The sequence below is a fragment of the Macaca fascicularis genome, chromosome 4 (genome assembly GCF_037993035.2).
Source record: "Macaca fascicularis isolate 582-1 chromosome 4, T2T-MFA8v1.1".
Taxonomy (NCBI): domain Eukaryota; kingdom Metazoa; phylum Chordata; class Mammalia; order Primates; family Cercopithecidae; genus Macaca; species Macaca fascicularis.
In genome coordinates this window covers 169,663,615-169,688,217 of record NC_088378.1, presented here as the reverse complement: position 1 = coordinate 169,688,217, position 24,603 = coordinate 169,663,615, and the positions used below count along the sequence as shown (strand labels likewise).

At 45.8% G+C, this 24,603-nt stretch overlaps 1 protein-coding gene across 10 annotated transcripts in view; it reads right to left on the bottom strand.

Moving 5' to 3' along the window:
• SLC22A23 (solute carrier family 22 member 23) overlaps positions 1–24,603 on the bottom strand; it is a 192,733-nt gene that overhangs the window by 123,352 nt on the left and 44,778 nt on the right. For 9 of the 10 annotated variants that reach the window (XR_012434320.1, XR_012434321.1, XR_010586570.2 and 6 more), the window contains one exon: positions 22,122–22,276. The exons of the other annotated variant lie outside the window; for it this stretch is intronic. Coding sequence is in view for 6 of the 9 variants with exons in the window: in XM_045389933.3 (XP_045245868.1) it covers positions 22,122–22,276 (155 nt within the window). In the remaining 3 variants the exon portion in view is untranslated. The remainder of the gene's footprint in view (positions 1–22,121; positions 22,277–24,603) is intronic. 10 annotated transcript variants of the gene reach the window in all.

Genomic DNA, 24,603 nt, shown 5'->3' with positions numbered 1-24,603 from the left:
CTGAGGTCAGGTGTTTGAGATCAACCTGGCCAACATGGCGAAACCCTGTCTCTACAAAAAATATAAAAATCAACCAGGTGTGGTGGAGCATGCCTGTGATCCCAGCTACTCGGGAGTCTGAGGCAGGAGGATCACCGCAACCCGGGAGGTGGAGGTTGCACTGAGCTGAGACTGCGCCGCTGCACTCCAGCCTGGGCAACGACAGCAAAACTCCACCTCAAACAAAAAAAAAAAAAAAAAAAAAAAAGCAACACCACCAAAGTTCTGGGGCTGAATGGCATGACGGAAGCACAACGTGAATACGCTTAACTTTACTGAAATGTACACTTAAAAATGGTTAAGATGGTAAATGTTATGGGGTGTGTTTTCTACCATAATTGAAATTGAAGTCTATGCAGAAAATTAGAGTAGGAGACTGACCAGAGAAACGAGCTGGTGAGCGCTGACGAGGCAGTCAGGGAAGGCCTCTCTCAGCAGGGAGGTGGGGTGAGGAACAGAGTCAATGTCTCCAGAGTGCTTGGCATCCTTTCTGTCTCCTGCTCTCTCACTGCCCTGCCTCACCACCTTTTCAGGCTCACTACAGTCGCCCGTCCTCCCACTCCATGACGCTCTAAACTCCTCAGGGTGGTGGAGTCACTCATGGAGATGGCCTAGAGCCTGTGCAGGAGAAAGTACAGGGATGAAGATATCCTTCCTGACGTGCCGAAGGATCAGAATCGCCCTTGCAAAGCAGGTATAAGAGGAAAGGGAGCTGGTATGTGTATTTCAGCCTGCTGCCGGCTGCTGGAAATCCGCGGCACAGCACCACACCTGTTAGTGGAGAACGGCCGTGCTGGAACCGGTTTCAAAGATTCGCTCTCATTGCTGTCTTTTGGCTAACTTCGCAAAGCTGATGTGCCCATCTTCCAAAAATAATACTCAGCCAGTCAAAGGATGGGCTAAAATACAGAAGTGACATCATCACTTTGCATTTCAAAAAAGGCCTGGTTTGGGATGAAATGAACAGAGTTCTCCCGGCACAGCCTCACTGGGCCAGTTGCCACCATCTGTCCGTGGGTTCATCCGGAACAGCAACCAGCGGTGGGCCACAGTCAGGAAAAGGAATGAGGCTCTCTCCATAACCTCCGGGCCCACATTAAACTTCACATCCAATGACACCGAGGAGGAAAAGGCACTGAAGAAAGAAAGCAGGACTGCCTGGAAATTTTACAAACACTCAGCCATCTCAGGTAATTGGCCTCAATCACAGAGTACTACTCAATCAGATTTTAAAAGATGCCCCTCTGTCAGAACGCAGAGAGATCGAAGTAGATCCTGCATCCCTCTTCTCTGCCCCGCTCCCTCTCTTCTCCCTCCCCAAAGTCCAATTAAGTCCAAGTGCCAACCTAACATAAGAAGGCTAAGAATTCTGTTCACATCTACCATGACCTTAGTCCACAGGGTCTCTCACGAGAAGAAATCCACACAGCTGGAGTGAACCCTAGTGCTCCCAGCGGGGCCTAGCGTTCTGCAGTACACTTAGGGTTCACTTGCAGGTTTAAATGTTATCTAAGAATAACCTAATGCAGAGATGTACACACTGGGGCCACTTTGGTTCTATTTCACTATCAATCAGTTCCATGCACCAAAAGCTGGCTGCCATTCGGCATCTCTGAGCCTGGTACGTATCAGTGGACCCTGAGTGGGGCTATGGAGTGTACTAAACATCATCACTAAACATTTATATTCTAAACATCAGTTTCAGGTCCCACAGGCTTAAATAATATGCTGCCTGTCTGCTAAACCACTAGCTTCCAATGCGGAAGCTGGAGTTCTGCCTCGAAGTCCCACCCAGAGATCTGAGGGAACCAGGACACTTACTGTTGATGTTGGCGCCTCTTTTTCCATGAATTTGGTCAACTGCCTGAATGGAATGAAGAGAAATCATATCCTGACTCATTAGAGTGATGAAAAATTTCTCAAACTTACCAAAATGCCCCTGATGAGAGTATACAAGATCGGCCCTGTCCCTACTCTCACGGAGCTACAATGACAATAACAGCAATGACTCGGGGAATCGACCAGTAACGGTAAAAGGAAAAGGAAGAGAGTGATTCTAGGTTATCATCCATTATTCACCATTCCCCTTGGGGGCTCATGAAGATGTGATTTGCACACAAATGTCCCCCCCAACTCATGGAGACTTTATTCTGATTGATATCAATTCATTAATCAACACCTGTAGGATGTGGTTGAGCAATAGGTTTTGAATCCCACCAACTGTTCTGGCATCCATGCCAAATCCTTCTGGGTCATGAGGCTTTGTGAGAAATCTCAGCAAATTCCCTCTACTATTAAAAACACTTATGATACATCTCCAATATATGGGAATTGGACTAAAAAGTCTATCCCTCCCAGCTTTAACCATTTAGAATCACATATGTATATCTCTTCTGCTGCGATACTGCGGCACAGATTTTCATCATGTTCCATGAATTCATTCATTCATCAAACTGGTATTTAGATACCCATTCTGTGCCAGCTGCAAATCCAAGCACTGGAGATGGAGTGGAGAACAAGAACAATAAGGACCCTGCTTTCAAGGTGTTTCCTCTAGAGTGGATGAGTGGTATGCGGAGATGCAAATACACAAATAAACGAAGGTATTTTAAGGTAGTGGTAGATGCTTTAAAAAAGGCTGGATGAGTCTAAAGAAATTGTTTGGGTACTGATTAGACTAGCTAGCCTGAGAAAGTTTCACAGCCATCAACTGAACAGAGATCATAATGACAAGACCTGGCCAGGCCTGCAGAGGTCTGGAGGGGAGCATTTCAGGCAGAGGGAAAGGTGAGTACAAAGGAACTAAGGAGCAAGCGGGAGCTGAAAGATCCATCTGGCTGGACACAGTGCAAGATCAGGAGGGCCAAACCATGCAGGACAGCATGGGCTGCAGTGAGAAGTTTGGAATGCACGATGGAAGCTGTTAGAGGGTGTGGCAAAGACCACCAGTCATTGTCCAAGACCCTTCTCCCCTTCTTCCCACAGGCTCATAGCTGCACCAAACAAGACCACGTTCTCCAGCCACCCTTGCAATTGGGTGTGGATAGATCTGGCCAATGGGATGTGAGAAGCGGTACCCATGACTTCTGAGCAGTGACCTGAAGGGGAAGGAGTGTTCCTTCTTCCTCTTTTCCACTACTCTGCTGGCTGGATTAGGACAGCAGAAGGGGCCTGGGCTCCCAGTGTCATGGGACTGCCACAGCAGCCCAGGACTGACTGTATTGATGATAGAAATCAACTTCACTTTGTTTAAATCCCTGTTCTGGTTCTAAGTGCTTTCAGAAGTGAAACTATTGCTAACTATATAGACAGTTCGATGCAGGAGAGTATAAGCTCTGATTCAGGCTGTATGAATATCACCCTAGTTGTAAGTGAAGAATGAGCTGTAGAGGTCTGAGCAGGAAGCAGGAAGATCAGTTAGAAAGCCATTCTGCTTAGTTTTCCAGGCATGAAATGAAAAGGCTTTGCCTCAAGGGGTGGCAGTGGAGACAGAGAGAAACTGAGGGACTCAGAATGGAATGTGGAGGAAGAACTGAGAGGATTTGCTGATCGAGGGAGAGACAGACAAGAAAGGGTGACTCTTACCCATTTTTGGCTTGAGCAACTGCATAGATAATGGTTCTAGGGAAGGATGGCCCTGAGGATATGGGAGGAAGGAGGGTTCTGTTTTGGCCACACAACCTGAAATGCCTACTGGACATCCAAGTAGAACATCCACAAGGCAGTAGGGCATACGATTTTGGAAGTCAGCAGGGAGGTCAGAGTTGGTGATATACACCTGGAAGTCTCTGGCCTATGGAGAGGTGAATTGGTGCCATGTTTCTAGCAGAGCAGACATGCAGAGGGTGTAGATGGAGAAATGTCAGGAGTCCCAGATCCAACCTTTAGAGGGAGGCCAAAGGAAGGGAAAAACCAAGTGGGTGTGGTGTCATGAAAGCAAAGAAGAGGGTGTGGTCAAGCTGGGTCAGACACTGCTGAGAAGTTCAGATAAGCAAAAGAGAAAATGACCAATCCTGTGGCAGCCTGGAGGCTGTGGGTTATCTTATCAAGGGAATTCCACCTGAGCAGCGGGGATGATGGAAGCCTGAGTGGACTGAGGCAAGGATGGGAAGCAAGGCCCCAGAGACAATGCTTGGGGCTCGTGTTTGGAGAAGTGTTGCTGTGAAAGGGAGAAATGACACTGCTGTCTCTAATTCTACTTGCTGCCTGAACTGAGCCTGTCCAATATAACAGCCACAAGCCATATGTGGTTACTTAACGTTAATTAAAATGGTTTTAAATGACAAATCGGTCACTTAGTCACTCCCGCCACATCTCAAGCACTCAATAGCACACATGCCTAGTGCTGGACTATTGGGCAGTGCAGGTAGAGAAAATTTCCCTTGGTGCTGCAGGTTCTCTGGGCGGCTCTGACCTAAACTCTCCTCCTCTAAGTTCCTCTTTAAAACTGTTTATTATGCTTGGTTTGCCTCGTAGGATGATGTGAGCGGGACGATGGCAGAAGAAAAGCATGTTTCCTACTTGATTTTCCTTTTTTTTTTTTTTTTATTGAGACAGAGTCTCACTCTGTTACCCAGGCTGGAGTGCGGTGGTGCAACCTCGGCTCACTGCAAGCTCCACCTCCCAGGTTCATGCCATTCTCCTGCCTCAGCCTCCCGAGTAGCTGGAACTACAGGTGCCGCCACCACGCCCAGCTCATTTTTTGTATTTTTAGTAGAGACGGGGTTTCACTGTGTTAGCCAGGATAGTTTCGATCTCCTGACCTCGTGATCTGCCCGCCTTGGCCTCCCAAAGTGCTGGGATTACAGGCATGAGCCACTGCGCCCGGCGTGATTTTCCTTTTATAACTTAGACATGCGACAACCATTGTTCCATGCCTGTGTCCAAATTCTTCGGGTTCATGTTTACAAACTGTTTATAATAACTTTCAATGTTTGAAGAGGGCAGAGGTCTGCATAGCTTCTCAGGAGGTAATTATTCTCAGGTTTTCCATCGTTCCTTCATTCAGAGTTACCTCCTCAGCCCTCTGAAAAGAGGACAGGAACGAGGCAACGGCCTCTCAGGCCCTGGAGATTGTGTGGCTTCTCCCTGTGCCCTTCTCTCCTCTCCCTGCACTCCACACAGGCATCACGAACGGAAAAGCCAACTGTGCAAACATTCGCTTCCACTGTCACAAGGTGAAAAGGAAAAATGCCAAAAAGAAGAGCTTGGAAAAACAGCAGAAGAGCAATGACCTCCTGCAGAGAACATGAAATAAGATCCGGCAGTGACCCCACTAAAGAAACGGAAAATAAGATCCAACCCAGAACGGGTCAGAGACCACCACTGTGTTTTAGGGTAACAATTACAAAGGAAAAGGGGGATCGGGCACTGTAATATCCCAGGACTGCAGCTTGCACTCTCTGGGTGGTGCATTCTGTAATTCAATTAAATCCTTGCAAAGAACAAGATCCGTGTATCACAGAGTCACCAGATACTCCCCCAACAACTCCGGGCACACAAGAAAGTTCACACAGTAATTCTTATATGTGGTTGGTGGACTCTAGACTCACGGGACTCAAGAAGCCCTGGTGAAACACAAGAAAACTGAGCGATGATTCCAAAGACCATCTTTTCAGTGGCAAAACTGTCAAGAAGAGGAAGGATTTTGGTAAATTTCATTTATGGGAAATATAGATTTGAATGATTAGCTCTCCAGTTAACTTTTTCCAGGGATGCCTATTGCATCAAAGAGGAAATTATCAGGTTGAATTTGTGAAACTCAACAAACTATAACCGTTTCATGGCAGGTCCTAGAATCAGAAGGGTGTGATCCCCTGAATGATCTCCCCCAAACAAAATGATCTCCTCCAAAGCAAAGCACATCACTTTGTACCTCAAAAAGCTGGCAGTGTCTCTCCACGGTCCACAGGGTAAAGAACAGACCCCTTGAGGTCTCCATGTCCCTCTGAGGCCTTCCCTGCTCTGGTCTACCTTTGCACAGCGCCCCCATGATAATCCCATGTCCCCTGGGGAGAGTCACATCCTGTCTGGCCAGGCTCCCTGGTAACAGGGGCTAAGACTTGGGGAAGGGACTTCATCCTCAGATGCTGGAGAAAGCGGCCAGCGAGTCACAGAGGCAGCTGGACCATGGAGTCATGGGCAGGGGGCAGGTCTAAACCACACCATCAACCCAGTGATGAAAAGCAGGCACCAAGGCGGGCAGGTATGAGGCAGGGAGATGGGTCACCAAGGTGGGGCTGGGCTCCGGGATGCCGGCTCTGGAAGTGGGTGCAAAGATTGCAGCCCTCTCTGGGTGTGTTCTTGGCAGTCTATAGAAGTTTTAAAATCGTATGCTGTCATGTCAGTGAAAATCTTAGTCTTATATTAATACAAGGGTATTCTTGATCATCTGGATGGGATGCCTGTAGCCCAGTGCGAACCTACAATAAGATTTTGGAGCCCACATTTTCATCTGGATTTACACTCACCAAAGGCCACATGTCACCATGATTGGCTGCACAAATGCAAGTCTAATAGGTATGAATAAAGTAGTAGCAGAATCAAGATCTCACACGTGTACGGCCAACCCTACTGAGCCTAAGCGTCAGGCAGGGGACAAGGACTCTGCCCATCCATCTTGTAAAGATCAGCTTCATTAGCAAGAAGAGTAACAGGCAATAATGAATGCTTCCAGTCTCAACGACAGCCAGAAATGGACTACATGCATATTTAATTATTAAGGTAATGCCACAAATCTAACTCTATCTTCAGGAGACAGAGTAGCGCTGCCATCAAGTGACACCCCATTACAGCGAATGACTGAGGCTTGCTCATGGAGCAGGCCGGGGTGAAATACATAAAGCTTGAGTATTCCACATCAGCAAAGCCTTAAAATCATTGCCATCTCAGATGGCAAAATTATGCAAAAAGGCAACGCGTACTCTGGAATTACTCAAGTCAAAATGCCAAAATAGATTAAATATTAATCTGAATCTGAAGCTACATCTTTCTGCTATTCAACCCAACATGAGTCAATGGATAATTGTGTTTCAGGAGAAGACTGACGTCCATCACACGAACTCCTGGATTGAAAGTATATTACACAGGTTTTGAAACTGTCTGTTGTTAATATTTTGGTTTTATAGTTATTTGGAAGTTAGAGAACTCATGCAAATTCTTTACAAGATGATTGTACACATTTAAATAATACTCTAATAACATATTTTAAGTCAAAGAAAGAGGGGGCTGTTGGGAACAACACAGCAGTATAAACAGGGCACTGGAGCCAGGTGGACTCGGGACCCGAGGAGTTCCGTTTCCTCCACCTCTTAGTGATACCGAAGGGAAGTGCTGGGAAGGGAAGAGCTGGGTAGAGGAGGGCATGGTCCCCAGGCTAGGGCTCCACCCCCACGGACCTAGATGAGGACAGGTATTTCCTGCCCAAGACCACCCTGGCCTGCCACGCCCCCATCCTGTGCCTATGAAAACCCCAGAGGTGGCCGGGCGCAGTGGCTCATGCCTGTAATCCCAGGACTTTGGGAGGCCAAGGTGGGCAGACCATGAGGTCAAAAGATTGAGACCATCCTGGCCAACATGGTGAATCCACGTCTCTACTAAAAATACAAAAATTAGCTGGGCTCCTGTAGTCCCAGCTACTCGGGAGGCTGAGGCAGGAGAATCACTTAAACCCAGGAGGCAGAGGTTGCAGTGTGCGGAGATCGCGCCACTGTACTCCAGCCTGGTGACAGAGCGAGACTCCACCTCAAAAACAAAACAACAACAACAACAACAAACAAACAAAAAACCCCAAGACCCTAGCAGGCAGACACACAGGCGGCTGGACATTGAGAGGAGCACATCAGCAGAGGAACACACAGGCGGCTGGACGTTGAGAAGAATGCACCGGCAGGCACCGGCATGCACTGGCAGGCTGGCAGGCCATCGACCAGCAGAATGACACGGAATTTGGTGGGGCAGTCAGAGGAGAGCCCAGGCCGCCGAGCAGCCCGACTCCAGGGAAAAACCATCTCCCTTCTGGCTCCCTCATCTGCTGAGAGCTACTTCCGCTCAATAAAACCTTGCACTCATTCTCCAAACCCAGGTTGATCGGATTCCTCCGGTACACCAAGGCAAGAACCCCGGGATACAGAAAGGCCTCTGTCCTTGCAATAAGGCAGGGGTCTGACTGAGCTAACACAAGCTGCCCACCGATGGCTAAACTAAAAGACACCCTGTAACACATGCCCACCGGGGCTTCAGGAGCTGTAAACATCCACCCATAGACACTGCTGTGGGGTTGAAGCCCACAGCCTGCCCGCTTTATGCTCCCCTAGAGGTCTGAGCAGCGGCGCACTGGAGGAGTGACCCATTCCCCCATCCCACACCCTGCAAGGGGGACAAGGTAACTTTTCCCATTTTATTAGTAGGTAACCTTAGGCAAGTTACCTTCCCTAAGCCTCAGGTTTCCGTTTGTGAAATGAGTGCTCATATCACAGAATTACTGGGTGGATTAAATAGTTCCATAGCACTCAGCAGTGAAAAAGTTCACCTTTGCACAGTCCCCACATGACAATTCCGTGTCACCTATGGAGTCACCTCCTGGCTGGCCAGGCTCCCTGGTGAGAGGGGCTCAGGGAAGGTGCAGCGTACAAGCTCAGTAAATGTTATCTCTGGCTTAAAGGCATCTCCAGCAAATTAGACAAGGTCCAGGAATTAGAGGTCTCAGTTTCCTTAACTGTAAAATGGGGCTATTTGTGGGAGCTACTTTACATGGTCACTGTGAAATTTACATCTCTATATATTTGTGTACAGGTATGTATGTATGTATGTATATAACTCAGCATAGTTTCTGAACTTAGAAAATGCTTACTAAATAGATTATCATGGTTATCAAGGCACTATCATGATAGCCTCAATCCCTTTTTACTCCTTAATATCAAAACAGTGCTCAGCTACACAGCACCATGCTATACACATGCACACATGCTGGAGGGCGCCAAAACGGATGTCTCAAGCCAAGATTCACTGCAGCTACTACAGGTCTAACTCTCACACTCCAGGGCTGTCTATGGTTCTTTCTAAAAAGAGGTAAGGAAATGACATAATGAGATATGAGACACAATCATGCTCCAAGCACTGAGGTCAGCCCAACGGGGAGCAAATGACCAAGAACGGGGGGCCTGGGGGCTCCCAGCAAGCACTTCCCGTGCAGTGAGGGTAGTCACATGCCCCCACCTTAACACAAAGGAGCCAGTACTATTTACCAAAGAGGAGAAATCATCTTCTCCCTTGCATTCTTCTCCATCTCAGGGTCCTTGTTCACCCTGGGAGCCTCGCACACTTAGCAATGCCAGTTTGACATGTTAAACTGATGTCAAGGAAGAAATAGTGAAAACCTCTACGCCCCATGGGAACTTAGCAAAATTTATTTATTATTTAAAACTGATATGGATGGGGAAATGAACTAGAACTAAATAGCCCTTAATCCCTAACCCTGCCCCCAACCCTGACAATCTGACTTTGGTTTGGAGGGAGTTCTGAGCCTCTTCCCAGAACTGACACAAAGCAAACAACAAGCGAGGCATGCTTTCAAAAGGCGGAGGTTAGAGAGGACACAAGCACCTTTCAGCCAGCAAACAGGGGCAGGCAGAGCCAACTCTGCTTGGATACAAAGCTCTCTTTTTTTTTTTTTTTTTTTTTTTTTTACAAGAATCATCAAAAGCCCTGTGGAAGGAAAAATGAAAAGAAAATAACAGCCCTTAATCAGAGACCCATTTTCTGGTCTCGGTGTTCTGTGCAGGAGGTTCAGAGGCCCTCTGAGCTGTCCCACTCTGTCACCTGGGAACGCTGCCCTGAAGTGGAGGCCCTGCAGCTTCACCCAAGAGCGTCTCACCCCAGCTGCAGCCTTCCCTGCCTCCTCAGGCTCCTTGACGTTGGTTTCTACTGGGGTAGAGATCTTAGCTTTAAAAACACCAGGACTAGATGTGGTGGCTCACACCTGTAATCCCAGTACTTTGGGAGGCCGAGATGGGAGAATTACTTGAGCCAGGAGTTCAAGACCAGCCTGAGCAACATCGTGAGACCTCATCTCTACAAAAGATTTAAAAAGTAGCCAGGCATGGTGGTGCACGCCTGTGGTCTCTCATACTCAGGAGGCTGAGGAGGGAAGATCCTTTGAGGCCAGCAGGTCAAGACTTTGGTCAGCTGTGACCACACCACTGCACTCCAGCCTGGGCAACAGAGCAAGACTCTGACTCTTAAAAATACAATAAAATAATAAAACCAAAAAAAACCAAAAAACACTCAGAAGACCCCTGAGTCTGACTTCACCATTTAGAGAATCGCCAGCGAGGCCCTGCTTCCAGAGTCTGGGCCAGTGCGAGCTGGGTTCCTACAGGCCTGGCTGCTGGACTTCGGAGGTTGTTCACCATGCAGAGGGAACTCCTCTTCAGAAGGGACCACAAACTCACATCATAAAATGTGTAAAACAAGGCACTGCTGGTCATTTCACCCCAAATACTTGCTAAGTCTTACATGGATTTTGGGCCAGCAAGTGGAATGTGGTTCCTTAACTGTTTTTCCCCCAGAAGAGCCATTTGAAAATACAATAAAAAAAAATGAACCATGTGTTACTCAAAGTCAAGGCCCTTCCTCAAGCAGCCATTCATGTCCATCCTGAAAACACACATTCTCACACAGCCACGTCGCAAACAGGAACTGCCATCCGGCCCTCCAGAAGGAAGGCGGTGAAACCTTATGGCAGAACATGGCAAACAACAGGACCAAGCCTACAGCCGTGTTACAGATAATGAGCAATGTCCTCAGTTAATATTTAACAATATGAACAAAATGTTTACAGGCGTTTTTAGGGATTAATACAAGGCAGGGAAAGGGAGAGGTTGCATACAGATAAGATAAATCTTGAAAATGAGTAGCACTATTCTATTTCTTCAGTGGGTTTTCTTACCAATTAATGAAGCATTCTGTGAGTGACGGATACTCAGGGAGTTGGATAGCAGAGTCCTAGGAATGATCTGTCCAGGAGAATTTTTTCTTGAGTTTATTGTCCTCTCCTACCCTTGACATTGTTAAGACTTTCAAAATGCAATATATGATTGCATTTAGCTTTTTGAGGCGGAGTTTTGCTCTTGTTGCCCAGGCTGGAGTGCAATGGCACAATCTCAGCTCACTGCAACCTCCGCCTCTCAGGTTCAAGCGATTCTCCTGCCTCAGCCTCCCAAGTAGCTGGGATTACAGGCATGCACCACCATGCCTGGCTAATTTTTCTATTTAGTAGAGGCGGGGGTTTCACCATGGTCGTCAGGCTGGTCTCAAACTCCTGACCTCAAGTGATCCACCCACCTCGGCCTCCCAAAGTGCTGGGATTACAGGCGTGAGCCACTGCGCTCGGCCTATGATTGCATTTTAAAATGAATTTTAAAAGCTCTAAATGGATGCTATAAGAGAGGTAATTTATTAAGCTGGCCACTGGAAAAACAATTATGAAGCAGATTCTTGCCCCCACCCACCAGTTGTTCTGCTATTCAGCCCTAAGCTACTAGACAGCCACAGTCCAAAGTTCCCAAGCTTGCTGCGAGCCTGGAGATTCCCTCACATGAATGGGCCTTGTGGAAGAGGACAGGACTGATTTTCTCAGTGCACTACTGGCGATTGCAGTAGGATAGTGGCCATCATGTCACAAACATGCAAATGTCCACCAACGTTTCCCTAGAACTTCGTGGTTTTACAGATGGCAATCATGGTCATCCTGTCAGTCACCTGCCCAATCTTTCCTAGGTGAGGAAACTGACTTTGAGTAGTCAGCTACCTTGTTCAAGGTCACAACTGGCAAGTGGGGGGCTTGGCTTTCAATCCAAGCTTGGATTCCACCCAAGCATCTTCTCAACTGTTTCTGCATGATCACACATACGTGTGTGCACTTGGGTGTGTGTTGATGAGAAAGAGGGAGGGGATATGGCGAGTCTTCACACGCTGCCTTTCAGTATGGATGGCGGGACATCAGAACAAAACTGCCTCTCTAACTCAACTCAACTGTATTAAATATAACTGAATATCCAGTTATTGAGACATGGGAATATCACGTTTCAGGTGACTTTAAGCAAAAACAGCCATTACTGACTTGCCTTCCCATTCAGTTTTTTTCTCTCAATAATAATGAACATCTACCACTCTAAAAAAAGCAGTTTCTTGCACAACAATGGAAATATATCACTAAATTGTGCACACTTAAAAATGGCTGAAATGGGCCAGGCATGGTGGCTCATGCCTGTAATCTCAGCACTTTGGGAGGCTGAGGTGGATGGATCACTTGAGGCCAGGAGTTTGAGACCAGCCTGGCCAACATGGCAAAATCCCGTCTCTACTAAAAATACAAAAATTAGCTGGGTGTGGCAGCGCCTGTAGTCCCAGTCACTTGGGAGGCTGAGGCAGAAGAATCGCTTGAACCTGGGAGATGGAGGTTGTAGTGCACCGAGATTGTGCCACTGCACTCCAGCCTGGGTGACAGAGTGAGATTCCATCTCAAAAAAGAAAACAAAAAAGGTGAAATGGTAAACTATATATAATGTATATTTTACCACAGTAAAAAAAAAAAAAAAAAAAACTAACTTTCTAAAATACTTGGCATAGGATAAGACAGTGCTTCTCGGGGGCATACACAAATTAAAACCTATACTTGAAATAATTCACATTACATTAATCACTACATGAAATTAAAGTTGCTTTGCCACACTTACCTCTGACCTACTGGGCAACCTTTGCTATGCCCAAAGGACATTTTTCAATGTCCTACATCACTTGACTCTGCTGTCAGCCCCTTCCTTGGCTCCCTGGTAACCGGCCTGGTCTGACTTTCCACTGACCACACGGCCGGTTCCTCCCTGTCTCTCTCCACTGGTTCTTCTACTCCACCCATTTGTTGCTCAGCTACAGAGCCCTTGGGTGAGCTCAGCTCTGGTAGCCTTTAGTTGCTACCTTCATCCTGAGGACACAGGGGCCTTGCTCCTGAACTTCTGAATAACAAATCTCCTGGCAAATCAATCCTCTCAGATGCCCTAAGGCTCCACCAGCTTACCAGGTCTGAAACAGAAGTCATCATGTTCCCCTGGCAGACTCATGGGAGGAAGGGAGTGGTCAGTAGCTTCAAACTTTATAGGATTTAGAATCAGAATAGACTATTTGGGCCGAATCCCTTGTCTCACCATTCAGAGAAAAATCCCCTCTCTCCAGCTATCCAGACAAGTCCCCTGGTACTCCTTCACCCTTCTCCCTACTCTTCAGTTATTGAGGCTGCGATTCTGCCTCCTCAGAGTCTTTCCTGCCCCATGGCCACAACCCTCATTCAGGCTTTTCTTCCTTGCCTCCCTATCACAGCAGCCTCCCAGCTGCTAGCTTGGCCTTCTTTTCCTCTTTAGCCTGCTCACACTGTAGCCTGAGACATTCCTCCAAAACATTCATCTAAAGGCTTCTCTTTCTCAATTGAGATCCTTCAGTGGCCTGCCACTGCCTTAACGTCATGGAGGACAGGTCTGTGTGTGTTGTTCCATCCTTCTTCCTTGGCTTTGTTACTCATAGTTTAGATTCCAGCCAACCCCAATTACCCACACTACACAGAGTGCACTAGGCCCCAGCCAACCCCAATCACCCACACTACCCAGAGTGCACTAGGCCCCAGCCAACCCCAATCACCCACACTACCCAGAGTGCACTAGGCTTCAGCTAAGCCCCAATCACCCACACTACCCAGAGTGTACTAGGCCCTGGGTAAGCCCCAATTACCCACACTACGCAGAGTGCACTAGGCCCCAGCCAACCCCAATCACCCACACTACCCAGAGTGCACTAGGTCCCAGCCAACCCCAATCACCCACACTACCCAGAGTGCACTAGGCTTCAGCTAAGCCCCAATCACCCACACTACCCAGAGTGTACTAGGCCCTGGGTAAGCCCCAATTACCCACACTACGCAGAGTGCACTAGGCCCCAGCCAACCCCAATCACCCACACTACCCAGAGTGCACTAGGTCCCAGCCAACCCCAATCACCCACACTACCCAGAGTGCACTAGGCCCCAGCCAACCCCAATCACTCACACTACCCAGAGTGCTAGGCTTCAGCTAAGCCCCAATCACCCACACTACCCAGAGTGTACTAGGTCCTGGGTAAGCCCCAATCACCCACACTACCCAGAGTGCACTAGGCCCCAGCCAACCCCAATCATCCATACTACACAGAGTGTACTAGGCTCCAGCCCAACCCAATCATCCACACTACCCAGAGTGCACTAGGCTCCAGCCCACACCAATCATCCGCACTACCCAGATTGCACTAGGCTCCAGCCAACCCCAATCACCCACACTACCCAGAGTGCACTAGGCTCCAGCTAAGCCCCAATCATCCGCACTACCCAGAGTGCACTAGGCTCCAGCCAACCCCAATCACCCACACTACCCAAAGTGCACTAGGCTCCAGCTAACCCCAATCACCCATATCACCCAGAGTGCACTAGGCTCCAGCTAACACCAATCACCTGCACTACCCAGAGTGCACTAAGCTCTTCCAGGATCTGAGCACCCACTGAAGATAGCAAACACCTGTTCTCCCTGACCCCAAAGAACTCACAGCTCAGGAGTCTCCTCTGGTGCCCACCGTCCCAGCAGGGTGTGTCCCTGCCTCTTCACTCACTAAACTCTGAGTGAGCCTCTATGTCCTCAACACTCAACAATGGCGAGGGTTTAGTACGTAATCAAGGAACCAACTGTGCATCCCCTGGCACCCGACAGGTCCTCACATGTTCATGGAGCAAATGAGCAAAGGAGAAAATTGTGCTTCCATGCAGGTCATGAAAAACTAAAACTTAAACTCTTTGTAGCAGAGCCTATCTGGCAGGATGCGCTGATTTGAGAAACGGTTATTGACAACAAGCTTTCATGGCCCTGCACCATTTGAGTTCTATTTCTCTCTGTGCTCTCAGCCAAGAGTCTGCCTTTTCACTAACAGCAAGTCTTGGCAAACCAGTAATGTTTGCTTCCCACCAGATACGTTTGGATGTTTTCAAGAAGCCTAATGTTTTTTGTTGTTTTTGTTTTTGTTTTTTTTACTTGTTTTCAAGGTGACTGATTTATTTCCTCTTTTAATTTGCTTTTAAGAACACAGAACAAAACAAATTCAGCCCAATATTGCTCTCTTACATTCCTGAACACTCTTTTCTGGTCGACTCAGCTTTTAGCTTCAGGTCCCATCCTATCTGTCCAGGTGTGAAAAAAAAGGAAAAAAACTCCCAGGGAGTGTAATAGGATTCTAGCTAGCAAACATGTGGTAAGAGAGGTGAATGGAGCAAGCAGGAAAGGATTTCCCAGCAGGGGCCAGCAAGGGCAAGGTTGTTGACATGAGGGCAGGGTCTGGAACCCTGGGGAAAGGGAAGCTGTTAACCATTAATCTTACCCTATCACAGCATCTCTTCCCAGCTCACCTTTGCAGAGCTGCACTGGTGCAGCAGCCACACAGTGAGGAAGGATGGAAGTCCAACAGCTCTAGTTACTAGTGTGGAGTTGAGACCAGCACATCTGGGGGGACAGGTAAGAGGAAGCACCCCGGGTTTCACTGCCCCCACTCCCACCCCAAGAAATCTTCAACATTGAGGAAGGCTAAAGGCTAAGAATTCAAAAGTCATAGGATTCTAAAACTGGAAGTTATATTGGACCTCAATAGTTTTCCATTTGTTTTGTTTTCCATTCGTTTTCTCCATGAGTTATTCCAGGAAGGGATCGCACAGCTACACAAAACATGGTTTAAAATCTCATCCCCTTACTTTATAGAGACGGAGACACGAGCTCAGAGAGATCTCACAATCTGTCACGGTGACTGTCAGTCAACTGTGGAGTCTGCAGTCCAGCTCAGATCTCCTGATTTCCAGATCTTTTCAGTTCCTGTTTTAGAGTACTGAACAGCTTTGTTTCAAATGAAGCACAGACACACTACTAAAATTCCAGTCTGGAAAAAACCTAGTCCGTAAGGTTTTGATGCACAGTTTAAGAACAACCTCCCCTGTAGGGAAAAGCATCCAAATACTCTAATTTTAAAATGCCCAGATATCTCTGAATATTTGCTACTATTTTCCTCTGATTTGGACATAGATCTGCCTTCACCAAATTCAAAACACCAAAAGATATGTGCACTGGAAAGCTTATCTGTACATTTAGGCAATAATTACATGTTTTCTTGCACAAACTTCTGGACAGAAGACTAGGCAGATGGGTCTCAGTGATGCCACCGGCCGCTTATTCTTTCTCTGTCCTCATATTTCCATTTTTAATATGCAGGTGAGATGACATATCCTTACATGCCCTAGAGACATTTGCGTTTATTCCAGAGAAATGTCTATAGAAAGAAAAGTCCAGGTTTTGGCTAACATATAGGTAGAGATAGAGAGAAAGGCCTGAGCACATTTTTATTTGAAGGACTGGCACAACTTTGAGAAAAATCAGTCTTCAGTGGCATGTTGTGGCTCCCTGCTGGATGGCTCACCCCTCCAGGCTCAGACCCATGACCAGTGGCCCTGTCTAACTGGCCACCGCAGCATCCTCGCCTTCCCAGGGCTGGAGCTGCCTCACCAGACACTTCTATTCTTTCTTACCCCACAGTGAGGCCAGAGGCTCTGACTGCTCAGAGGTGGGACAGGGAAGACTGTAGGGTACAGAGCAAATGCTGTTACTTTTGGCTTAGACATTTATTCCTTTGCTTTTCGCAGTTTGCCTACAGGGTTAGTAACGTGTTTCCAGTGAAGAAAATGACCAATGGAGAGACCTCAGTCTGCTCCGATTTCCTGGTTGTGCCCATCTGAACCTTAGTAAAACCAAAATTCCTTTGAAGCTAAAAAAAAAAAAAAAAAAAAAAAAGATTTGTCGGCTGGGTACGGTGGCTCATGCCTGTAATCCCAGCACTTTGGGAGGCTGAGGCAGGCGGATCACGAGGTCAGGAGATTGAGACCATCCTGGCTAACATAGTGAAACCCCATCTCTACCAAAAATACAAAAAATTAGCCAGGCGTGGTGGCAGGCACCTGTAGTCCCAGCTACTCTGGAGGCTGAGGCAGGAGAATCACTTGAACCCGGGAGGTGGAGGTTGTAGCGAGCTGAGATCAGCCCGGGCAACAGTGCGAGACTCTGTCTCAAAAAAAAAAAAAAAAAAAGTTCGTCAAAGGCCTTCGGTAAACTCCGACTCATGTCCTTGGTGGAAAAAGCCTTGTGAACGGAGCTGGCCCTACCGGGAGAAGGTCTTTTTGCCCTGAGAACTTGCGGCTACTGGGAAGGCCCACGTATCTAAAGATGGGGAAACCAGGTGGAGAGAAAGAGATGACTGAGCACATATTCATGTGAAACTTTCCCTTCAACCAAACGCACAGCAAATGTTTGCTCCCCAGAAGCCCACAAAGTAGCTGAAGCCATTTCTAGTTGACATCGGCAATCTCCATTCTCTTCATTCCACGCTTCGACAACCCACTCCATGGAGCCATTTGGTTCAGTCCATTTTTTTTTTTTTTTAACATGTATAGCATAGCGCTGACGCTTAACGATCCTGTTGACTGAAATATGTTGCAAGCAATATTAGTTCAGGGAAATAGCAAAGCATAAAAATATATGGGATAGTGAGAAAGAAAAAGCCATCCAACACCAGCACATTAGAAGTTACTCAATCACTTCTGTAAGTGTCTAAAACCATTAGCGTCATGTGAAAAAGGGACCAGCACCCCGCCCAGAGCAAACTCTGAGTCTATTACCAGTTAAGTCAAGACTTGGTTTCTATTTTTGCAATGTAATCAGTAACTGAGTCGCTGTGAAATTTCTGGTTGCTCCTTGATCTTGTGTAACATTTATCCAATTATTTAGGTTGTCTAGGTTTAAGGAGGGTTATTATAATAAGAACATCTTTGAGAGACTTTTTCAAGAAAATGGTTCATTGTTAGGGGGGAAAAAAACTTTCATTTGCCCACAGTAACTAAGGTTTGGTGTCTTTATCAGCAAAAGTTATTGTTCATGATTTCAAACTGGGAAAGTGTAGTTGGGGGAGGCAGTTAGAAGTGGAGAGGGAAAAGGCAGAGATCAAGTTAGAAGAGACATTTTTAAACAGTATATTTTATTAAAAAAAAAAATCTCTCTCACAGGACTGACTACGTCCAACATCAAATCAACTTAAAAAAACCATCATCTCTCATGGCTCCATTTGAAGAAAGACATTCTTCACAGTGCTATATTACCTTGTCTGTGATATTACAGATCCTGGTTAGGAAAAGGATGCATACCACAACAAATCGCGTCCGCCTGGGCTGAGAAGTGCCCATTTCTTCAGGCTGAAAATAAGACTGTATTTTCATAAACAAATAGGAAAATGTGATCTATTGCTTCTTTTCTTGGTCCATGCCCTTTGCCTTGCTAAGTCAGTTTTTTGACTGCCTCTGTGTGTGTGTGTGTGTGTGTCCAGAGGCCACTGATCCAGCCCAAGTGTATTTAGAAATGAGTTCAGTGTCTCACAAAGGTCTTAGAGGCCACTACTGTGCCTGGGAAATCCATTCAGCTTGGCTTGTTCTCTCTTGCTCTTGCCAACGTGCACTCTGCTTCCATGCAAACACTCCTGAGGAAGATGCCGGTAATCTCTAGTTTATGTACTAATTACACAACCACATCTCCCTTTGGCGACTTAAGGGAAACAAACGTAAAGTGTAGAGTATTTAACTGGAATGTACTTTAGAAAAACTCCAAAGCAGAAAAAGAACCTTCAGCAGCCTTGCGAATAAAGCAGAAAATGTCCACAAGTCAGCAGCATTTCTCTAAACGAAGAGTCCACCCTCACGGCAAGCCAGACAAGAAACTAAAACTGCAAAAATCATTACTTTCCCTACTTACATCGCCAAGCACCTGCAAGACTAAAAAAAGAACACTATCCAGTTCTGTTCTGAGAAAGCACAGGCCTTTCCAGCAGATGCATTAAGTGAGATAAAAACCTTATGGTTAGAGGAAGAAAAGAAGTTGGGGCCATTACAAATGGAACTTCCAAATAATCAATGCTTTATTTAAAACTTTAAAAATCAAAGTTTTAAACTTCCCTTTAGAGTCAAGAAGTACTTCAACCCTGTGACCTGGCTTATCAATAACTTTCTTCAAGCAAAACAAATTACCGAGCATTACCTAGGCATAAATACTACTGTGTATAAAATGCTAGCAAGTACATTAATTTGGATATTCAGTGACTCTGCTTTATTGACTCAGCTTTATTGACTGGGAGTTCCTGTCTTAACTTCTTGCCACCAGCCTCTGCCTTCTCCCAAGACTGCCACATGTGCAGAGACGTGAGTCATCTCAACCATATCCTACCCCAATCCCAACTGCCCTTTATGACTATTTCCTTTTTAAATTCTCCCTTTATTTCCTTCTGATTATTCTCTTGGAAGCTTTGCTCTTTTGCCATCTCTTAACCAACTCTCCCAAATTATCATTGTTTAAATATTATCTCAATAAACTCTGAGTCATCATTCACAGCCCTTTGGTTTAGTTTAGTTTAGTTGTGTAACCCCAAATACTTTATTAGGTCTAACAGTGGGTCAATCACTTGTTGATACTTGGGACATTTTCACTGCAATGGCATTTGTCATGATGTTTATTTAATTTGTGGTCCCAATCCAAGAAAACATGACCATTTATTTATGCCCTGCTTTATTGCAGGAAAAAATCTAAGGCTGCTTATACTAACAAGATACACACAAAATAACGCAAATTATGGAGAAAGAAAAAACGGGACAAAGCAGAAATTAAAGTAGGGAAGTTAAGATGAAACTAGGAGAGAGGCCAGAATTTAAAGCCTGTGTTATCAGGCCCGCACACAAATACGTACATCAGTGGTTGAAAAATTATGGCCCACTGGCCAAATTTGGCCCACCATCTGTTTCTATAAATAAAATTTTATTAGAACACAGCCACACCTGCTCATTTACATATTCTTTATAGCTGCTTTCAGGCTACAACGGCAGAGTGAGTAGCTGTGACAGACCACATGGCCTGCAAAGCCTGAAAAATTTCCCACACGGAAAATGTTTGCTAACCCCTGGGTTATATGATTCTGTGCCTAGGAGATTGGAGCAAAGCAGTCTCCTAGGGTAAGTACATTCTTTGTATGGTTCTGAAGTGGAAGAGAACTTTCTGCTATAAAGAGCTCACTATGTAATCTAGTGAAAACACATCTTCGACATAATATTTTATAGTCAGAGGTCAATGGCATGATGTCACAGTGCAAGTCAGTAAAACAATTCTATGAATATGTGAGGTGGAAACAATGCCATTCAGGTACAATTCACTCCTGGTCTAGCTTCATTCACGGACAGTCTCTCCAGATGGCAAATGCCAGTTACACAGGAAGCCCTTCCCTACCCTCCTTCCTTGCCACTAGCAGACATGGCTAATGGATCAAGGTGTTCTCTTCTGCTGAGCCCCGAAGTCATCTCAGAAGTCTTCTCCCCGTTCTCTGGCAGCTTCAGCCAGTCATTAGTAGTTGGCATGCAAGATAAAACCAATACACCATATTTGCGGTAAGGCAATTTTCCATGAACACTCTCTTGCCTGGGGGTGGCAAGACTGAGGTTATACTCTCCACAGAGCTCCTGAAGCACAGCTATTCCGTTTTGTCCCAGTGCAGAGCTGTGCCCTTTTATGGTCATCCATGTGAGAGGACTGGATTGCCTTCCCCCTGTGAGAATGGAAGCCTGGCAAGGACGGCCGCCTGGAGCAATGCTCCCAGCACACCTGCACACGTGTGGGCCAAGGTGCTGCCTGAGGGCAGGACCAGGAGGCTTCTGCAGAAAAGTGCTCAGACTTGTTCCTCTGCACAGACTGACAGGTATCAGGGCCATAGACAATGGCACAGGCATTTTGCCTGGGGAGATTCAAGCCCAATACTCACATTATTTATTCAAAGAAACAAAGTCCCCAACCACCATCACCCAGGCCCACTCATCTTGTCATTCATATCTTCCTAAAGAACTTCCCAAGAGACAAGAGTTCAAAGATAAATGCAAGTAAACTGGAAAAGGTGATTTTTAAGAAACTACAATTCAGTTAAACATTGATGACAAAGTAGCCAACTATGAATCTAGAAGAATATACCGGTAGCCTTTCTCTGTGTCTGCTCCTTCCTGTGACAATAAAACTATGCCCTGAATTGATTAGATTTCTAGTGGAGCAAAAATTTTAGCTATCTAAAAGAAGTATTTAAAACGCAAATTTAAAAGAATTAGAATTATTCTTATTTTGTCATACTAGAAATTGCTACTTAATCTATATCTGACTCTTATGCACGCTGTCAAAGAAAGAGAAAAAGACAAAATATATGGAAAATCTTACAGTATCCCCAACAGATCTTTCCACAAAGTGACTAAAAGTATAAAGCCAGCAAATAAGTAGAATATCCATGCCTCAAACTCTTCTTCTCCTTATGGGTTTGTGGTTGTGTTCTAGCAAACACCACCTACAAATAAGTGAAACCTGACTACATTCAGCAGAGTTAATACAGCCAACAAACAAGAGAGATCAATGAAAGAAATGTCTCATCCTCCTAAAAAGACCAAAACTACCAAATTTTGCCATTTACTTTTCCAGTGCCAATGCTTAGGTTTCAGTTCCAGACCACTTAAGGTCACATCTGTGGACATGAGAACGTGGAAAATTTGGATTCTGTACGGATACCCAATTATGCACCAGATAGAAGCATATAGAATGTCAATGCAGAAAATTCTGGAGAAAAGCCAAAGCCTCTCCATGTCAGGAAAGAAGCGATCGCCACTTCTCCAAGTAGTTACGCAATCTCCCGTGTCCTTTGATGTGCACTGAGCCCGAGCTGGAGATCAGGATTGAGTGAAACGTTTCACGGCATCACCTGAAAAGCCTCTTTCACAACACTCGAGGCCTTTAGTGTTTGTGTTTCCACAAAACTGCCATCCCAAACGAGCAGCATGCATAGTATCTTCCCCAGAACCTCCCAGGCAATCATACTTTTGCTAAATTCTTTCAAGACTAGTCGTGAAGATTCCTACTTACGTAATGCATACAAGGTGAGAATTATTCCAGCCAGGCAAAATCCTTCAAAGAACCTGAGTGTGCTGAACATTGTCACATTCACTGACAGTGCCACAGTCAGTCCAAAGATCAGAATGAAGATGATGGAAAACAGCAGCACAGGCCGCCGGCCGACCCTGCATATGGAGAGGGAAAAAGTTAGGAATCATTGTGAAACAAGACAGTGATGCTAGATGCTGAAACCCAGTGTCCAGCAGGTACTCAATATATGCTGAATGAGTACTGGCCAAAAAGTCCTGTGCCATCTATACCCACTTCACTAGATCCTAGACTACTAGGGGTAGAAAGGGAGATTTAGCCCAACCCCCTAATTCTCAAGCTAAGGGAGGCAGGGATCAACCAACTACAGAGTAAGATAATTCACACTTGAGCCCAATTCCTGTTGCTGAGTCTATTTCTGAGTGTATAGTGATATAATTCAAGGCAAGAGGAACAAAATTAATAACTTTCCAAACAGGAACCTTGATACACCCAGCATAAAAAGTCTTGAGAAATCGTTGACCTTTGGGATTGGATCAAAAGTCAACATGGTCACCAAGCAAAGCGGCTTTGTTTCCGCTCCCCAGGTTGTTAACTAAGTCAGATACCTGATCCTACACACAGCCTATTCGAGCCAGGGCCAAGCCATCTGCCAATTTGTTTCAGCTACAAGACGAGAAGTAATTTTTAAGGGATCACAACTAAGGTAAGACAGCGTGAACTTTAAATGCCCAGTGACCTGATAGTGAGCTGACAGTGCAGTCCATTGGCTGGACTGAGGGCCAGGGAGTCCAGGCTGTGATGGTTCTCTGGAAAGGGCCACAGACACCCTCAATTCGTGGGTCCTGGAGCTGGCCAGTTCCAGATCAGCGACCACTAGGGGGCGATGTGCTTCTCGAGTGCCTGGGAGGACAGTAGAGGGTGGTCCACAAGAATGGGGAAGTCACCAGTTCCTGTGGCCCCATGCTAACTTTCCATCTTTCCTTCATTAACCGATCAGAAATAAAGTGGCAACAACAACTCTCCATCAAACACAATTGGCTTGGTCTAAAGGATAACTCAGAGAAACGGAGGCACAGTGGATGCTATTTGCCAGGAGAAAAAAGGGGGAAAAATCCAGACCTAGTGTCCCCAATACCACAAAGGGTAGCTGAGGGGCTCGAACTGTCCTAGATGTGTTTATTACAAGGCATCTACATGCAAGTAAAATGTCCAGAAAAGACAAATATACAGAAACAGAAAGTAGATTTGTGGTTGTCCAGGACTGGGCGGTGATGTTTCTATCATCCTTTAAGGGGATGGGAATGTGTTACATTCAGAGTGTGGTGATGGCTGTACAACTCAGCAAATATACTAAAACTCATTCAATTGTGCACTTAAAATGGGTGGGTTTTATGGGATGCAAATTATATGTCAATAAAACTGTTAAAAAAAAAAATGGTCAGGCATGGCCTTACCCTATAGAGATAGATGTAATTTTAAGAAAATACAGGGAAAGGAACAACAGGATGAAATTACACTCAGAACTTTTAGTTCTAACCATTCCCATCAGTCACTTTGGTTTACTGAAACAAGGTCAAGGCTAGGAGCTCAACGTAAGTTAATAATCTCACCTAGAGATTTTAGCCATTACTTTCCCTTGTCCAGTGCTGGGGTCAGGAAGCCCTTACCAGGAAAGACTGTGAACTGATTTCGTCCAAATCTAACTCATTTACAAAAATAAATTTAAAACACAGCTTTAGTCATTCTCCTAAAATGAAGAAAAATGAACTAACTCTAACATCTTGCATTACGCTTGACTTCCCTGGTCTATGAAATGGGGATAAGCATCCCATGTTGTGGAGTGTTGAGATCCTTCACTGGGGGGTTGATGGGCACAGATGCAATGCCTGGCACAAAATAAATAATGAAATGTTTTAGTGCTCATTCCTTCCTGCATTTCTATATCCCTGACGCCTACCAAACAATGTTTGCTCTGTTCTGATATTTTAGAAAAGATGTTTGATTTTTTTAAGCGTGTAGCAACCATTCTAAGTCCCTGCCTCCCAAAAAATAGTTGCTAAAATCAACAAGTAAAACTTATCAAGGTCTACAGGGCAAACACGGTCTTTGAAGCCAGGGCGTGCTGGTTCTGAATCCAGGATCAGTACTTCTGAACTATGTGATCTGGAGTAAGGCTGGGCTTGTTCAAATGAGCCTAGAGTTCCCTTTGGTAAGGGCCAATTAATGTCTACTTCATAATGTTGTCGACAGGAGTGGATATGAACAAATGCCTCAGCAAGCGTTCAACACGTGTTAGTTACAAGTATGGACAGTTTTCCTAGAAACTGGCTCCCAGGACAGAACCCTCTCAGAGATGACTGATAAAGCCACAGTCCTTGTCTGTAATGCAGAGGACTTTGTCACTTAGGATCTGTGGTGGGCAGAGCAACGGTCCTCAAATCTGTCCATGTCCTAATCCTCA